Source organism: Typopeltis vanoorti, chromosome 2, assembly GCF_054136105.1.
Source record: "Typopeltis vanoorti isolate ZY-2024b chromosome 2, IOZ_Tvanoo_1.0, whole genome shotgun sequence".
NCBI classification, from domain to species: domain Eukaryota; kingdom Metazoa; phylum Arthropoda; class Arachnida; order Uropygi; family Thelyphonidae; genus Typopeltis; species Typopeltis vanoorti.
The window spans coordinates 134,228,293-134,247,333 of NC_143550.1; the positions used below are offsets into that span (position 1 = coordinate 134,228,293).

The 19,041-nt window shown below is 36.5% G+C and overlaps 1 protein-coding gene across 1 annotated transcript in view; it reads left to right on the forward strand.

Moving 5' to 3' along the window:
- The window catches only part of LRP1 (LDL receptor protein 1), a 1,646,373-nt gene that overhangs the window by 824,485 nt on the left and 802,847 nt on the right, over positions 1–19,041 (forward strand). Inside the window, exons 52-53 of the mRNA XM_090402369.1 lie at positions 10,312–10,452; positions 12,481–12,597. Of these exons, the coding sequence (XP_090258495.1) occupies positions 10,312–10,452; positions 12,481–12,597 (258 nt within the window). The remainder of the gene's footprint in view (positions 1–10,311; positions 10,453–12,480; positions 12,598–19,041) is intronic.

Here is a 19,041-nt window from a genome sequence, read left to right on the forward strand (position 1 = left end):
TAAAATGAAGGATACATACAACCCACCCTACTTCAATCTTGGAAGAGAATGAATGCTTAATTGCAAACCCAAAATTACCCCCCCCCCCAAGTTTCCTATCCCAGAAGAGAATCAGATGGTTAAACATATCACCACAACCTCCTTGAATCAACTGCTCTATTATTAAACAGAATTTTCTGTTTGAATGAAAGCTCAATAATTATTCAAATTATCCAAAGTCAGATAAGAATCCAAAAATTCTAGCAAATTGTTGTCCAGTTACTTTGACTTAGCTGTTTGGGCAGTATCTTGGAAAACATAGTTAACTTCATGGTTTTATAGTTGCTTGAGAGCACAACTTTTGATCAGTGACAGCTTCGCTTTTATGAACATTGTTCTGTACTAGATCACGTATCAGACTTGAAACTTCCATTGGAAATGTTTTCCTAAAATAATATCTCCTAGTATCAGTGTTATTTTGGAAAAAATCATATTGACACAGAGTTGGTAGAGAAGGGGGCTTACAAAGCTTCTGTGCTAAGTATCTTGATTTTTGCTGTGATAGTTAACTTTATAACAGAACAGCTTCATTCAACTGTAATTTCAATCCAATCCTATCCATAACTTTGCTGACAACAGTACACTCCATTCCTCCTTTATGTTTGACAAACCTTGCAGTTCTCAAGTATTAGAATCCTCAAGATCTACCATGATGCTCAACCTGAACTCAGATCTTCTGGCTATATCCCGAGTAGGGCTAGGTCAACCTTGTAGACTTCAGTGCCACCCCCCCCCCCCTTGCCTTCAGTAATACTGAGATACCCAAATACGATCAGATTTCTCTTCTTGGACTGACCTGCATTTCTGATCTTTCCTGGCATAACCATATTTCAAATATAGCTTCTGCAGCCATCAAAAAACCTGATGTACTTTTTCACACAAGACACTACTTCACCCCCTCATAGCTGTGGCCTCTATACAAAGCCCAAATCTTATCGGCCATGAAATATTGCTCCCATATTTGGGATGGTGCACCAAAATCCTGTATAAGATTGCTCGATTCTATCCAGAAGAGGGCAATCTGGCTAATTAGTCATCCCTCTCTCACAGACGTTCAGTTTCTGCTCACTGAACTCACTGAACCAACTTCATTCCCTACTCTTTCATTCCATCTACTTCTGTTGTTCTTGGAACAGTACCCCCCCCCCCACTCTACCTTCCCAAGAGATTACAACCCTTAGATGTTCAAGCAAAATGTGAACAGATTCATCTCCTCTCTTCTATTTCTCTTGTCCACACACACACAGCACTAATGTGCTATAGGTCTTGTGGCCTTTTGTGTGTGGATCAGATATATATATATAAAATTAAAAAAAAAAAATGTCCTTTGTGTGTGTATGCCTTTACCATTTTTTTGTCCAACTAGAAATAATCAAAATCAAGAATGATGAAATAGAACAAGTAGATCATTTCATGTACTTAGGGAAAAGGATATCAATGGAGCAACATGTCATATACAAAATTAAAAAATGCATGAAGCTTGGGCGGAAAGCATTTGGAAAATTACATTCAATATTCAAAAGCCAACTACCATTATGCCTATATTGATGTATGGCTGCGAAACATGGACACTAAATGCAAAGGAAATTAAGAACAACATAATTTTGTATGGAAAGAAGCCTGCTTGGTATCACACAATACTGGATCACAAAAGGAATACATGGATAAGAAATTAAACCAAAGTTCCTGACAACATAGGAAGAGCGAAACATCTGAAGTGGCAATAGGCTTGGGCATATTGCTCAAAGACAAGATCAATGCTGGACAAAAGAAGTAGTGGATTGGATTCCATGAGAGAAAAAATGAACACAGCACCGACCCAAATAATGGTGTATTTTCAGGAGTGACATGGGGAAGGAGAGCCATTGACAGAGTTTTTGAGTAATCTTGGAAAGACCTTCATCCAGCAATTGATTCACAATGATGATAAATAGTATATATATTTGATTCAATTCATTTACTTGGCTATGTGACATTAAATTTATTTAATGACTGGAAGCCGAGAGATACCAAAATAGAAAAAAATACTATTTATTATTTGAATGCACAGCTAGTTTCGTTTTCCTAGAAAACTTCATTGGGTACATAATACATAAAAGAAATACAAATTTATACATTATGAGATAAATTAACTTGCAAATGTATTTATGACTTTTGAAGTCATTCTGGATGCCATGATATTGTTGAACATGTTGATGTGGGCATAATCTCGCATACACCAATTGGACAGCTGAAGAGTTACAATCAGGTTATAGCTAAGGTTAGTATTAAGATGGACTGGATTGAGGACAATTTCTGTTAAGTCCACAATTCTTCTCTCCAGTTCATTGTAGCATTTAAATCTGATTTGATCCAGATCACTGGATGAATTACAGAATCTTCCTCTTTAGGACGAGTAGAATTAAAAATGTGATTAGATAATGTGCTGGCTCTAGTTCTACCACATGTAATGTCTCTCACATGTTCCTCCACATGTAACTCAGTGGATTTCTCTGTCTGACCAAAATAGGGCGCATTGCAGTTATATGAAAGACGATAAACTCCTGGATACATTAGCTATCGTGATTTGGTTTGTATGGAGTTTGAGAATTTTAGCTAACTTAAGTGAAACAGACCAATATATGGTAGATATATAAAGCCTTTGCATCAGTGTGCTATCTTCAGTATGGTGAAGAGGTGGATTAAAAAGTAGCTTATGAACAGTCTGTTTAGGATAGCCATTTTTCTGAAAGGCTGTAAGAAGAAACTGTACTTCTTTGATGTTTTCTTCTTCTTCTTCACTGAGGAGGGAGTGAGCATGTTTGTCTGAATTAAAAATGATGCCAAATTTTTTGGGCAAATAATGGTGCATGTGAAGGTATTTCTTGGTATATGTGGATTTTCTGTAAATAGAGATCTTCAGTTTTTCTGACACACGAGTGAGTAGTTCAGGAATAAAGAATCTGATCTATGATCCAAATTAAGAAATCATCAATACACCTATATTGATGTATAGGGGTATATATTGTGACTCTGTCACGAATTTTGCTACATTTTTTTTCTCAGTAACACACGTGTTCTTTAGTGGTGCTGCTTTTGGAGTTTAGTTGTTATTGTGGGATGATGAGATGAGATGAGAGCAGGTGAATGGAAGAGATGAACACAAGGCAAATCAGAGGAGGAGTGAGAGAGTTATGGGAATGATAGAAAAGGTGAGAATAAAAACAGTAGAAGAGAGTGAATGAGAGAGAGGTATGGGAAGAATAGAAGATGAGAGAAAAGGAACAGTAGAAGAGAGGGAATGAGAGAGAGAGAGAGAGGTATGGGAAGGATAGAAGAAGAGAGAATAGAAACAGTAGAAGAGAAGAATGAGAGAGAGAGAGAGGTATGGGAAGGATAGAAGAGTAGAGAATAGGAGTGGTAGAAGAAAGGGAATGAAAGAGAGGTATGGGAATGATAGAGGAGTAGAGAATAGGAGCAGTAGAAGAGAGGGAATGAGAGAGAGAGAGAGAGATGGGAATGATAGAAGAGTAGAGACTAGGAGCAGTAGAAGAGAGAGGTATGGGAATGATAGAAAATGAGAGAATGGAAACAGTCAGAGAGAAAAGAAGTGAGACAAATTCGAGGGAGTGCTTGAACCAGGGATAGAGAGTGATGCCAGGATAGCAGGTGAGTAGAGGAACACTGATAGAAAGGATTATAAGAGAGAGAGGGATGCAGGTGAGTACTGAAGGAACAGAGTGGTAAGATGTGTGATGTATGGAGACTCGATGATCTGTGGTGTGCAAGACAGGCTGCCAGAGGAGTGTTTGCCTGGAGGAATGATAGAAAGTTGGCTATGGTAATTAAGCAGGGTGAAAGGTGGATGAAATGATTGTGATGGTGGGCACAACTGACTTGAGAGGCAGTGTAAATTGAGTGGTAGAGAGCTGAGATTCATGCTTTAGGTTTTTCAAAAGAAAACACAGAGAGGAAAGATAGTGTGTGTGTGTTATCCAGGTATGATAATGAGGAGCTTAGCAGAAGAGCAATAATAATGAATAGCATAATAGCCAGAATGTGTCAGAAGAGATTATTGGAATATGTGGATGCTTGGAGGACACTTGAGGACAGAAAGGAACTGTATGCGAGAGACCGCTTGCATTTGAATGAGGAAGGACATAGACATCTGGAGAGATTGCTGTTTTTTGAACGACTCCATGTGTCAGTGCAGGGAAACTAAAATTCCCAGGGTTGATGGTAGCAGGAGTGGCCTCTTATGGGAATGAGTGCTTGAGGGAGGGGGACGACCTCAGGTAACACTGAGTCCAATGGGGTCTGGAGGGGATAATGATAAGTATAGAAGCAGCGACATTTTTATGCTTTATACTAATGCTAGGAGTATCCAGAATAAAGGAGATGAATTGGTGGTGCTGATAACATCAGCCTGGCCAAAGATTATTGAGATCACTATGACGTGGTTGACAGAAGATGATATAATAACAGGAATAGAAGTAGCAGAGTACAGCATTTTTTGGCAGGATAGGAGGGGAAAATGTGGTGGTGGAGTACTGCTTATGATAAGTGATGACTTATGTCCTCTAAGAGTGGAGGCTTTCGAAGGCAGTGACACTAATGGTTTTGAAAGCATATGGTTTGAAGTAGAGGTAGGCAAGACAGGATATTTAATGTGTTGCTACAAGCCAAAAGCACAGAGGGTGGGGAGCAGGAGATGTTTAGGCAGTTCAACATAGCAAGTGCAAGAAGAATGATTTGTTACGTCGTTACTTTTTCTGTTATTTCTCTATCCTTATCCCTGTCGTACCTATCAAGCTTGTTAGGTACGACAGGGATAAGGATAACCTATCTCTCTCTGAGGCTGCTTCTCCTTTCGGAATTCTGACAAAATTTGTTTGATTTAGCTGCGCCAGCCAGAGTCTTAGCACAGAAGAATTCTTGTACAAAGAAACCTTCCCAGATTTCAAGTATTACCTAATCTTGTTAAAGTGTTAAGTGCCTATAAAAAATTCAACATTGCAGTCTTGGCCTAAAAACTTTCTAAACTTTCTTTAATTTCCCCTTATTCACAGGTTCGAACTTTAGCGAGTGGTAAAATCAGTCTCATGCTCAGACAAACTCAGGCTTATATAGAAAAAACATGTTTCTTAAATATCAAATTGCATACAAATAAACTTCCACACATCAAAGATATGTCATATCAAAATTCTAATTCACTAGCTAAGCAATAAGGAACATTCTAATTATCAAATACTCTATTTAGATCTCCAATGTAAGTAAGTATACACTCATCATAAGACATTAGTTCAAAATTCTAAGTAAAGCTTGCTAATAAAGTTTCATTCACATTCAACTGAGTGTTACATACTCTCAGGCTCTCAGACTACTAGTCCAATATAGTAAACAGGTCACTGAGCATAAAGTCACTTAAAAGTTCTCTTTCCCTTCAATTAGAAATCTGTTCTTCTCTCTTTACTCCAGTGCTAATTGTTACATGAATAAGGAAATTTATGTACATTATCAGTGTCCTGAGAGGATATTGCGCTTCTTTCATCCGTCCTTTGTAGTCATATGTCTTTCTGCCTTCATCAAGTTGTGTCCACATGGAGGTTATGCTGATCGACACAAATCGCCATTCCTTGCACTTTGCCAGACAACCATTCATCTACTGGATCGATATTGTCATCTTGGCCATCCTTCAAGGGGGAAACTTTTCTGCTGTCTTGCATCGGTAAACTTACTGATGGCCCTAGTTGATGTCTGCCGTCAGCTCACGTATAGCATGCCTGACTCGTTCAGCTAGCAACCGGGAAGGAGATTACTTCCGGCGCTGTCGATCGGTCAGCTCTGCTTGTCCGCACGAGAAACAGGAACAGAATAAAACAGGGGTCAAAACCCGATTGAACTTGCTTTTTATTCTTCTTTGTAGGGGCTTCGTTCCGTTTCAGAGAATCTCTCATTGCGCTCTCCTATTTGCCCCTACGTGGTTGCATCACACTTCTGCTTCTTGAAGAGTGCTCTTTTCGCCGAACGCGAGTTCAGCTCGCCTTCCACAAACGCTTTCGCTTCGGGCGTTACGTCATCGTAGGCAGCTAGCTAGCAACCTTTGGACCTTTGTTTGCACTTAGACATACATTCTTACATAGAGTATAATTTTGACATCGATAACTTTAAATAATGTAATTCTAGTTAGAACATACAATTGTCTCCTCTACTTTACTTCTTTCTAAGGTAATTCTAACAGGTTTTCTTTTATATTTTGCTTTCTTAACTAATAGTACAAGTATTTCTAGCTCAGAATTTTGTTCCTTGTTAAATCCTGACTGAATGACTCTTGATAAAATGGTCATTCAGGATCTAATGGATTGTTGTGGGAGATTTTAACTACAGCAGTATAAGTTGGGAAGAGGAAAATGCATATAGTAATAAGGGAATTGAACTTCTGGAATTTTTGAGGGACAGATGTCTTAGGCAACATGTAATAGAGGGAACAAGGTTCAGGAGTTTTGGATTTGGTCATAGCATCAGAAGAGCTGATAATAACTGAGATGGCATCTCTCCTACCAGTTGGAGAGAGTGACCATGTGGTTTTGACTTGGAAGATGAATAGACATGCAGGAGTATCAAAGACAAGGGAATGTATGTGGAATGCAGGTGATTATAATAGACTTAAATATCACCTTGGGGCAGTTTCATGAAAGGCAGAATTGGAAGGCTGGGATATCATTAGTGCATGGGAAATTGTGAAGAAATATTTGTTGGAAGCAATAGTAAACTTTATTCCACGAGTGATGAAGAGGACACATGTTGGTGTAAAGTGCATGACAAACAATATCAAACAGGAACTGTGGGTGAAAAGAGGTTATGGAAGAGATATAAGAAGAGGAGTGGAGAGCAGATGCATGAAGAATATAAGATTCAGGCCACGAGAGTGACTAGTATGGTAAGAAAGGCGAAACTGGAATATGAGAAGAGATTGGCACTAAGATCCAAAGAAAATCCTAGGGAATTTTTTAGCCATGTGGCCAGTAGGAGGAGAAATGATCGTGGAAGAATGCCATTGTGGGATAAAATGGGAATAGAGCGACTGATGCAGAGGACATAGTGGAGTTGTTCAGTGAGCACTTTATTGGAGTATTGTATCCTGGAGAAGAAGGTTTTAATACTAGAGGGGGTAGGGCAGGTTCGAGGTTTAGAGGTTCAAGAGGAGAGTGTGTTCCAAATACTGACTAGAAACATGAGCCACAGTTTTGAGAGAAGGTTCTAAAGAACTGATAGTCCTTTGACCTGGCTTTCAATGAAAGTCTGGCTATGGGAAAGGTACCCAAGGAATGGAAGGAAGGAAGGTGCCATTGCATAATGGCAGTAGCAGACTTGAAGTGTCTAATTATAGGCCAGTTTGTGTGTCATCAGTAGTTGTTAAGGTTGGAGAAATTAGTGAGGGACTATATACAGTGTTGGACAGATGAGGGTAATGTTATCTGTAGGAATCAACATGGGTTTGTTAAGGGGTGCTCTTGTTAAGTAATGATTGGCTTTTATAATAAAGTGACAAGAGCAGTTGATGAAGGAAAGACATACACTGCCATTTTTTTTTTTTTTATTTTGCCAAGGCATTTGACAGGGTACCACATGATATGCAGATATTTAAGTTATAGCATGTGGGTTGGTTAGATGTTGGGTTAGTCAACTGGGTTCAGGATTGGCTGTCTGATAAGCATCAGAGAGTTTTGTATGGTGGAGCAATATCAAGGAAGCAGAAGGTTACAAGTGGGGTTCCACAGGGCTCATTACCTGGGAAATGTATTGTTTAACCTTTATGTCATTGACGTTGTCAATGGATTGCAAGGGGATATTCAGTCATTTGCAAATGATGTGAAGCTGGGAAGGATTATTAGTAATATTACAGATGTGGCAGTCCTGCAAGAGGATTTGAATAAACTACACAGATGGGCAAATGAATGGGGATTGTCGGTTTAATGCAGCAAGTAAAGTCTTGAAGTTTGGGATACATCGATGGGAGGCTGCATACTCGATTGGAGTAGCTGTACTGTGCGGAAGTAGGGGAGACAAGAGATCTGGGGGTAATGATTGATAGAAAACTGAAATTCAGGGAGCATATTGCAAAGGTGGTGATGGTAACCCAGAGGATCGCTGCAATACTGAGAAGATAAAAGAGTTATCATTCCATTGTATAATACCCTGATCAGACCATACTTAAGACTGTTCTTCTTAAATTTAGTTCCAAGGATTTGAAGGGGATAAATTAACTGTGGAAAGGCTGCAGACGTGGATAACAAAGATAGTTTCAGGACTGTACATTGTTAATTATGAGGATCAATTGAGGGAATGTGGATGCTGAGTTTTGTGGATAGAAGAAGGAGAAGTGATATGATTGAGACTTTTCAACTGTTGATAGGCAGATACAGGGTAGACGCTGGGGAGTTTTTCACTTGGTCGAGCAGCGGGAAGGAGCGATGACAAGGGGCCATCCCTGGAAGTTGCAATAGGAGGCCGTGAGCAGGAGGGTGAGGAATGGTTTTGTTGCATGGAAGGTGGTGAAACCGTGGGACGCATTGCCTGATAGAGTGGTGAGATCTAGAACAATGAGTTCAAGGAGTGGTATGGATAGACTTTGTGTTTCCTAGGAAGGATCTCCCACAGTGAGTCTCTTGACTCCGTGGAGGCCTGAATAATAATAATAATAATACCTTTTCCATATAACATTGGCTTTAATGTGAAGGAATTGATTGTGTTTACCTCAAAATTTCCTAATTATAAACATAAAAAAAAGAGATCAGCAAAGAACTCAGTACAGTACAGTACAGTACAGTTTTTTCTTACCACATTTTAGAAAAGCAGTTACCTCGGACATATTGTTTGTACTTTTTAACCCTGCTCACTGTACTGACGATAGTACAGTGAGCAGGTAGGTTAACATCGGTCTGATATAAAAGGCTTTATATCTCTACCATATATTGGTCCATTTCACGTAAGTTTGTTAAAATTCTCAAGAAATTTAAAATCTGTGCTTCTTTTACTTCTCTTTCTGAACTCCATTCCTTATTTGGTATACCTAAACATGACATCATAATGTATTCAGGAGTTTATCATCTTTGGTGTAACTGCAATGTGCCCTATTTTGGTCAGATAGAGAAAACCATTGAGTTGCATCTGGAAGAATATGTGAGAGACATTAAATGTTGTAGAACTAAAGTCAGCTCACTATCTAATCACATTCCATCCTAAAGAGAAAGATCCTGTCATTCATCCAGTGATCTGGAGCAAATCAGAAAACATTTTTAGATGGTACAATGAACTGGAAAGAAGAATTGTGGAATTAACAGAAATTGTCCTCAATCTGATCCATCTTAATACTAACCTTAGCTATGCCCTGTCTGTCACTCTTCAGGTATCCAACTTTGGAGTACATGAGGTCATGTTATGTGAATGTGGCCCAACAATACCATGGCATCCAGAACGATTTCAAATGTTCAATACATTTGCAAGTTAATTTATAACTGCCTCTCATAATGTATATTTTTGTATTTCTTTTTTCATGTTATGTACTTGATGAAGTTTTTTAAGAAAATGAAATTAGCCATGCACTTGAACAATAAATAGTATTTTTTTCTATTTTGGTGTCTCTCAGCTTCTAGTTATTACATTTATTCAATTATACACACATGCATTTGTGCACGCACACACGAGAGAGAGATATATGGAGAATAATAGATTTGTTTAAAATTTCTCAGTCACAGATATTTTTGAGAATTTTATTGATGTACACTTGAATTTATATGAAAATCATGTTTACATTTTTATACTCTTAAACATAGATGCGGCACACATATACATGAAAAAACCTTGTCTTTATTCTTTCTGATATAATTTCTGCTTAAGCATTGAGCACATGAAGATCTTTATTGTTACTGAACCAAAAATTGGAATAAACCATTATGAAGGTAAAAATTCTGACTTTGCTATGCAAATTTCAAGTAAGAGTGAAGTCATTTGGTATAAAGTAGAAACATTTCAGTTTAAAAATAGTTTATTTTTAATCCAGTGTCTGGTATGAAACATACACATATGCAGTATTGTATTTGCAGAGCAAAAGTTATCTGGATTTTTTTTATATATATCAAATACTTTAATCCTATTGCAAAATATTTTGTCATCATTTTGTAACCATATAATGAGTTATAGTCCATAGTTAACTGTGATTTTTCTGCATTCAGCACTGTATACAATTTTGTTGTACTCCCTGAAATTTGTTTATTTCATGTATATTTACAGAAGCACCTGAATCTCCCTGTCCAGCAAATTCATTTAAATGTCAAGGAGGTATTTGCATCCCAAAAGCATGGTATTGTGATAGAGATGATGATTGTGAAGATGGTATAAATGGCACAGCTAGTTCAGATGAACAAAATTGCCGTAAGTACATGTAAAAAAGTAATGTTCAAGCATGTATTGGAAAGGGTTTGAGCATTTGTTTATAATTGGCATTTGTTTTCCAGAACTGTTGTTTTTATTCTTTTTTTTTTATCTGCCTAACACCCAGAATATTATTTTCATATTCCTAGTATTTAAAATATTTGAATACTAGGAATATGTACTGTCCTTGTACTGTACATATTACTATATGTTTAAGAAAAGCTGGTTATAAAATATTTTCAAACTGAACTAAGACCGAGAGAAAGAAACATCAGGAAACAAAAATTTTGCAAATAGTTCACACACAACATATACAGTTGATTTTTAGCTGAGAACCTTTCAGACAACCAACCTCGTATCTCCAGAATTTCAGAACCAATTTCAATAAACGCTCAACTATGTCTTTTCATGGTGTATACCAAGTTCCATGTGACTGCCATCTTTCTTACTTTGGACAAACCAGATGCTCTATAGAAAAAAGATTACAAGAACATCAATCTTATATTCCTCACAACAAATCTGATAAGTCTGGATTGGCACAACATGGAATTGAGACAAACCCCAACATTCTCTGGTCCTAAATTCGGCTCCTACTCAGATGTCGGCATAAATTCGAACACCTCTTCAAAGAGAGTGAAGAGGTGTTCGTTACTTCACCGCACTAACCCGAATTGTAATGACTGCATATCTATGTCAAAAATGTGGGAAAGTTTGATCCAAATAACACATTAATTATTATTCTTCTTATTTTATTTTTATTTTTATTTTATTTTGTTTTATTTTTTAATGAAGACCTTGTAGATACTACATCTGTCTAATAATATCTTTAGTGTGATTTTATAAATTAAGTTTTTGGATGACATTATAAATTATACATGTAATTTTACTGCACTCTTATGTTTACCTGTCTTCAGTGAAATGATATTGTGATTATCGAAATGTAACAATGTGTGGCTCGTTCTAATTTTAAATGATCAATTGTTTGTATTCTACCTTTAAAAAACTGTTTTATGTCTAGCCACTGATGATAATTTGTTGTTTTCAAACTGAAATATCTGGCAGTGTATTAAATATACTTTTCTTGTGCTAACGTGTAAATTTTTATATATAGTTATATATATATATATAGTCCATCAATAATTTATAAGTTTCTATCATGCACCTGCTTTTTTGCCTTATCAACTAAGAAGCTTTGCAATGTGCCTATCTTCGACCCTGTCCTGATAGAGAGTATTCCACATACCTCTGCACCACCTTCTGATCCCCAAGAAACCAAGGTGACCAAATCTGTCATTCCCCATTTCCTCCCTCCAATCTGCTCTATTTTCCTATAGTTGAAGTCCTCCTATAATAATTGCTCACCTTGCATTCACATTCATTGTACTAATCTGCTGATGTCTGGTACCAGTGGACTGCGTTGTCTGTAGTAGCAACTAACAATATATTTTGTCCTACTGGCCACAATCTTCCCCAGATCTAAAATTCTCTTTGACTTCTAATTTTTGTTGTAGTTCTTCAGCTATCATCAGCAGTACCCCACTTTCTATCCTATTCCCTTTATTTTTCATGAAAAGGCAATACCCTTCACATTCTATCCCTGTAACTATATATTATTTTCTGGCATCTAGGTCTCACTGATACCTATAATTTTTGCTAAAGTCGAGGTGATCAATTCCAAAGTCTCCTCTGCCTTATTTCTTTTAATTCTGGCATTCGTGCGCATTTCAACATTCCCTTGGGCCTACAATTAATCCTTGTGTGATGTCATTACGAAGAGATTTGAACTTGAAATCTGCCAAATGGCATTCTGCATTGCACAATCATTTCTGTACACACACTTTGTCTTAGGAGGACCTGAAATGTGCTTTATTTGTTCATTTATTGTTTTATTATTTTATAGAACCACACTTCAAAATTTTGACGTTGCCAGCACTGCTAATTACATATAATAATTTCGATTGTGTGTGTGACTATAAATATATACATATATTCATTAAATTTATATATATTGGTATTTATCTTTTACAGAATATGGATGTCAGAGTGATCAGTTCCAGTGCCATAATAAAGTTTGTATTCCATCCATCTGGAGATGTGATGGGCATTCTGACTGTCCAGATAGATCTGATGAAACAGAAGATTGTAGTAAGTATTTAATTTGGAACACTTCATGAACTGCAGTATTTTTTTAATGTTATCTGGACTATTTAGCTTTATTTCATGTCTAATTCTCTGAAAATGTAGCTTAATGGGTAAAATAGTGATCAGTCAAAATATCCAACAAATGCATAACATCCCAGATGATTGCCAATTTTTACATATTAAAGTACATTAAAGTCTCTCTTGCACTCATAGCTGTGCTTCATAATAGAAACAGCACCAAAAGACCAAAATAAACAATTTATTGAGTTACCGAATAAATTATTTGTTTTGATTACAGAGTACAAATTACATCTATTATAAAACACGCAACACCAAACTCTTATGATACTAGTTTTTAAATCAAATTTAAGATTCATCACTGACCGAATTTGTGCTAATTTTAGATCTGTGATGTGGCTATTTACCATCTTCCTCCTCCACCTGCTTTTTTTTTAATTCAAAATAAAAGTTTGTTATATATTATAAGTTAGGGCTAAAACAGCCTCACTTACTCCCTATAAGGGAAAGAAACATGTTAGCTTTTTATTTTTAAATAAAAGTTTGTTGTATGTCTGTTTTCTACTTAATTCATCCTTTAAAGTAGAACACATTATATGCTAGTTTGCTTCCCCCCCTCCTCCCATTATGAATGTTTAGCAAAGAAGAGGAAAAACATTGTATTAGACTTGAGAAAGAAAGCAATAATGTAATTACACCCATAATTGCTTGTAATGTGAATGAAGATGAGTAGTGACTGAGGAGAAGAGGCCACCCTTTGAGGAATGTGCTTATATAACTAGCCAGAGATTTTCATGTAACTGAAAAAGTAATATCATGCAATATAATGTAATAAAGTAATATAATATAACTGAAAAAGCAAATAATTCTATCTTTCTTTTTTTCTATCTTGTTTGATAGAAAATTCTATCTTTTCTATCTTGTTTGATCCTTGCCTTATTGTTTCCAATAAATAATTCAACTATTTGTTTAGTTAATGTGAATGAATAAATAAAGATAATCAGTAAGAAACAGTGATGCAATTTGGTAGGATAGACTGGGTTATATGGAGGTAATAAGAAATTACCTCCTGAAAAGTGGGTCATTCAGACTTATTCTATCCTACCAAATTACAACATGCATCACACACACACACACACACACACACACACACAAAGTTATGCTGCTCAAAATTAGGTGTGTAATTAGTCAAAGCCATTCTTACAAGCTCGTTACAACCTCTCTATGCACACACTCACTTACTCCCATACCATCACATCGGTCAAAGGTTGGTAATTACAACACACACTGCAGCTCAAACCTGCCATTTGGCAGAACTGCTGCTGAGGTCCCTCTCCTTGGCAGGGTGGAGCTGTCACTGAGTAGAACTACCACTGAGTAAAATGATCCTTTGGGTCACTTGAACTTGCTGAGTCACATAAAACTTATGCTCCTCAAAATTAGGTGTGTAATTAGTCAAAGCCATTCTTACAAGCTCATTACAACATGGTCATGCACACACACACACACACACACACACACTCTCACTTACTCCCATACATCGCATCGGTCAAAGGTTGCGGCTCAAGCCTGCCATTTGGCAGAACTGCTGCTGAGGTCCCTCTCCTTGGCAGAGTGGACCTGTCACTGAGTAAAACCACCACTGAGTAAAATGATCCTTTGGGTCACTTGAACTTGCTGAGTTTAGAGTGATCTGTGGGTGGGTGATTGCCTGAGTTTTTAGAGACTTAGAGAAGTCTCCTTTCACTTATATAGTGAAACTGATCTGGGTGGTGGCTCTTCCCATAATCCGTAGCATTATACTTATTTGTAAGGATATGTGCTTTGCATTATGGCAGTGTTTCCCAAAGTGGAGCATATACCCCCACAGGTAAGCAATTTGAATATTTTGGGAGGGCAATTAGAAAATGATGTTGCATTCGCCACCAATATACTCAAAAGTCACCATTCTCGGCGATAAATTATCGATGTTTCAATTCTGACTTTCCGAGGAAAAAAGCTGGCAACACTAGTACAGCAATCAACTTAAATACTTGGTAGCATAAGTGTGTTAAGGTTAAATCATAGCATCTGTCACTTCTGAAAAGTAAACAGTACCAAGTTAACTTGAAGAAATGCAAAATGATGAGTCTATTAGAACTTTATTCAATATAAAAGGAACAATTGCATGGCTTTGTGATGAGAAAGAAATGAAATACCCAAATTCAACTAATTTTGCAAGAAAATTACTCTTGCCCTTCCTGTTGTCATATTTAGTTGAATGCGGTGTAAATGACATGTTACTGAAAAAAAGAAATCATCTGGATATCACAAATCATGCAGATTTGAGATGGAAATTGACTAAATTAGTACCTCAAATACAAACTGTTGCAGCAGACATCAAGCTTGTGAAGGATCACATGAACTTTGATTTTTATTTTCCTGAGTTTGATTTATGTTTTATAATATACAAAGTATAATATAAAATTTATATTCATTGAAGAAAATCAAATTAAAAACAGTTTTACCTATGTTCCTTTTTTATTTGAAGTACCTATTTATATTATATATACTTTTTTTCAGAACTTGGTTGGCTATTATGCTACAGGGGACATCAAAATCTGAGGTGGGGGCATGATCCAAAAGAGATTAGGAAGCGCTGCATTATTGGGGATACTAAGGCAATTGATGTGAAGTCATACAAGTATCCCAGTCGTGAAGTTACTTCACATACAAACTTTGCTTACACTTGGATAAAAGATGAAATCAAGAATGTAATTTCTTGGCATCTTCAAGATCACAGGATTTGATGAAAATGCACATACTAAAACAGTTAACTTCAAACTTATAAAGTACAGTTTCTTCTGCTCTCAATAATGGCCATTAAAATATAATAACTTTGCTCATATCTGTTTTTCTTTCAAAACAAGAAAATAATTTGTGCACAACATTTCATAAGAGAGAGAATGTATTTTTTCTTTTGTGTATTGTGCATATTATCAGTTTCTTTCCCATTTCTTTGAAATATGGAGATAATTTTAAAGTTTCCCTTTTCCTTGTGGAAACTTTTTAAACACAAAAGGAATTCATCTCTTTCACCTTTACAGCACTTAACTTGAATACATTTACTATGTACGATATCAAAAGGAACTGCCCATTTGCTTTCAGGGAAATTATATATAACTATGTAACTTTTATCTATATCACAAATTAGTTTCATATAAAAGGAATTCACATGTTAATTTTGGGATAACTGTTTGTTTCACTCATAATGCTCCTTTTCACCCTTTTGGCTTAAAAAGGGGGAAAATTTCCAACTTTTTAGAACATTGTCTCTGTTCTATTCTTCTCTCTCACTCACTGAAAAATTGCAGTCCTGTTTACAACAAGCAACTTTCAACTCACCGCCATGTTGCTTACCACATCAGACAATAGTGTCTGATGTGGTTTACATCAAAATGTCATTGAAAAATTCAGTATTTTCTTCTTTCAAGTTTATGTTACAGAAATGAAAAAGTAAACTCGACAAGTACTTTTTCAAATATATACCATAATCAGACAGTTTGTATTTATGGACTGTTTTCAGGCCATAATTATACAACGATTTCTCATGTAAACATTTCTAATTACAAGAAATAATGCATTTTTTTGCTATACATTTAGGAAATGTTTACATACATGATAAATAATGAAATCAAAAGTTATCTTTTCCTTTTATTTAATCAAAATTGGCATCATCATCATCATCATCATCAGGGATTAATTAGACAAGTATTAGACAAAGATGGAACAGGAGAGATACAGGACGACCTAAAGTCGTATAATTACACCACCTGTTGGCTTTGGTTGGGTGTTCTAGGTTGTTAGGCTGACTGTCTGTGAAGGAATGTTTCCCATATGAAGGGGAGTCTTATACAACCATATTTGTTTAGGCTGGGATAGTTGGTGAGAACTGCAGCTGATTCGAGGAAAAGTCTCTCGAACTTGAATTTGCTTTGGTAGAGTAAGGTGGCGTTTTTTCAAACAGACCCTGTGCTGGGTATCCAACGCATGGTCTGCCAATCCTGAGCAGCCATAGTGGTGGAATCAGATGTAATCTTGGTGCCCTGATATATGCATGTTGGCTGTCCTACCTGTTTGTCCATAATAAGAAAGGTTGCAGCTGCAAGTACCTGGTAAACTCCAGTTAAATCCAGTGGTTATAACTGGTCTTCAGGGGGGGGGGGAGATAAGGACAGCTAGCTTTTTTTTTGTGGTTTATAGGTGGTCACAAGGTTATGCTTTTTTTAATATCTTTGTCACGTTTTCTGAGATGCCATGGGGGATGGCGATTGATTTGCTGTATTCTATGTTTGGGTGAGGAATGGTGTGGGTGCATGATGTTAAAATTCTTTGTATTTGGTTGGAGGTGTAGCTATTGGCCAATAAAGCATTTTTTATGTGGGTGAATTCTGTGTTGAGTGCATTGTAACTAAGGTGTAATTTGCTTCAGCAAATCACATCCTAGTTACCCTTCACAGTCTACAGAAAACTCACCCACACATATACATTCACAGGTAGATACATCCATCAACAATCACATCATCCCCTCCCAATAATTTGGGACTATAAAAACCCAAGTCCACTGGGCAGAATTAATTTGCTCAGATAACAGTGTAAGAGAAGGAGATTTGGAGAAGATGATAGAAAATGTTTTATCATCTTCTAATAGATGTCATCTAGTTCATTCTTAGAAAAGATTAGCCACTATTCTTTCAATATTAAAAATTGGATAAAGTAGATATGAAGCTGTTGCTGAGATTCTAACAAAATTTCTCTCAAAATGTTGTCAATAACTTAGCATTCAGCAACATCACATCCATTGTGATCCAAGATAGACAAATGATGTGTGTGTGTGTGTGTTCTGTATGTACCTTTCATTTTGCATACTTTCTTCCATACATTTTATAGCGTGCTGTTTAATTACCATAATGTGCTTTGGCTTGAGCATTTTTGATACCAAATAGATTTGATGTGATAGGATATCTATGAAATATACCCCATGCTCTGTCTGATCTCATTTGGCTACTTGGTACTCAGGGTTCCACCAAGGCTTTGGATGCAGTTGAAATCAAGATGATGATTTTGGAATATGCAGCTGTTGCTGCCTGGACAATCCAAACTGTTACATAATTCACTGCTTCATTGGTGGCGGTGAATCACTGCTTTAGCATTAAATTTTTCATAATGGGAAAAGTATGCCATCAGTTATTTATTTTTATTTATTTTTTTCCCACATTTTCATTCATGTAGGAGATTCTGGTTCCTGTGTGGACACAGTGCAAATAACAGACATATGATCGCTTTTATACATCTTCTCTTCAATATTCCATATGAATAGTGGAAAAATCACGTGGAGGAATTGTAAGAGATGTTGCAGAATATGAGCAGGTAGGCATATGTCCGAGGGTATCAAGTCTGTTACTATTTAGAGTGGAGAGGTCATTTTTGTCAACCTTTATTCAATTATGCAAACTTCAGCATTTATGCTGGCACTATGCTACAGAGTAATGTTCACATTAAAGTCACCTGTAAGAAGTTTACCTAGATCTGTTTCATTTAACTTAGAACTCTGTGTTAAATAAATACAATATTCTATAATAAGAAACCCCTCAGATAGGTGAATCGCTATTCCTTTCAGAGGATATTAATCTTGACCTTTTGGAAAGGAGTATGACTGTCCAATAGTATAGCTGCTCCTCCTTGAGCAGTACCATCTCCATTTCTGTCCTTACAGATAACAGTGAAATTCCTTAAGGTGTGGTCCTCACTAGGTTTTAAATATTTCCTGCAGACCGAAACAGAATGGTTGGTATTTTTGCAGCAGAATTTTGATGTCATCAATATTTTGGCAAAACTTCCAAGAGTTCTGCTATAAAAATTTTTCTATTGTTTTGGCTTTGTTGACTTGTGCAGTTTTCAAAAGGTTGAGGGCTCATCTTTATCAGGTTTATATTTATTAATTGATTTTGAGAAGTTTGGATGACTAGTATCCATCTCTTTCTCTGGAAAAATATTCAATATGTCATCTGATGTGTCAAGATCTTTTGGAACATTTAATTTACTTTCATCAGATACCAAAGTATCCATTTTTTCTGATGGGGTGTCTGGTGGTTTATCTTTGCCTAGTGGGTTCTCATTAAATGGGGAGTTATTTCAGGAGTGAGATGATTGTGTGTGTGTGTAACTGATGTGCTACACAGAGAAATGCTCATGTTCATAAAGTTCAGGTATGATGAAATTATATGATGATGGAATAAGCATACGAGTTCGAGTTACTGTTGATATTTTCTTAATGCCACCTTCCAAGCATAAGGCAATTTCGGAATAGATGTTATGGTAGCTAGCTTTCTCTTTGCATCTTGAATATGAGATATTCTTCTGTTTTAATCTTTTATATTTCTTTTTCAT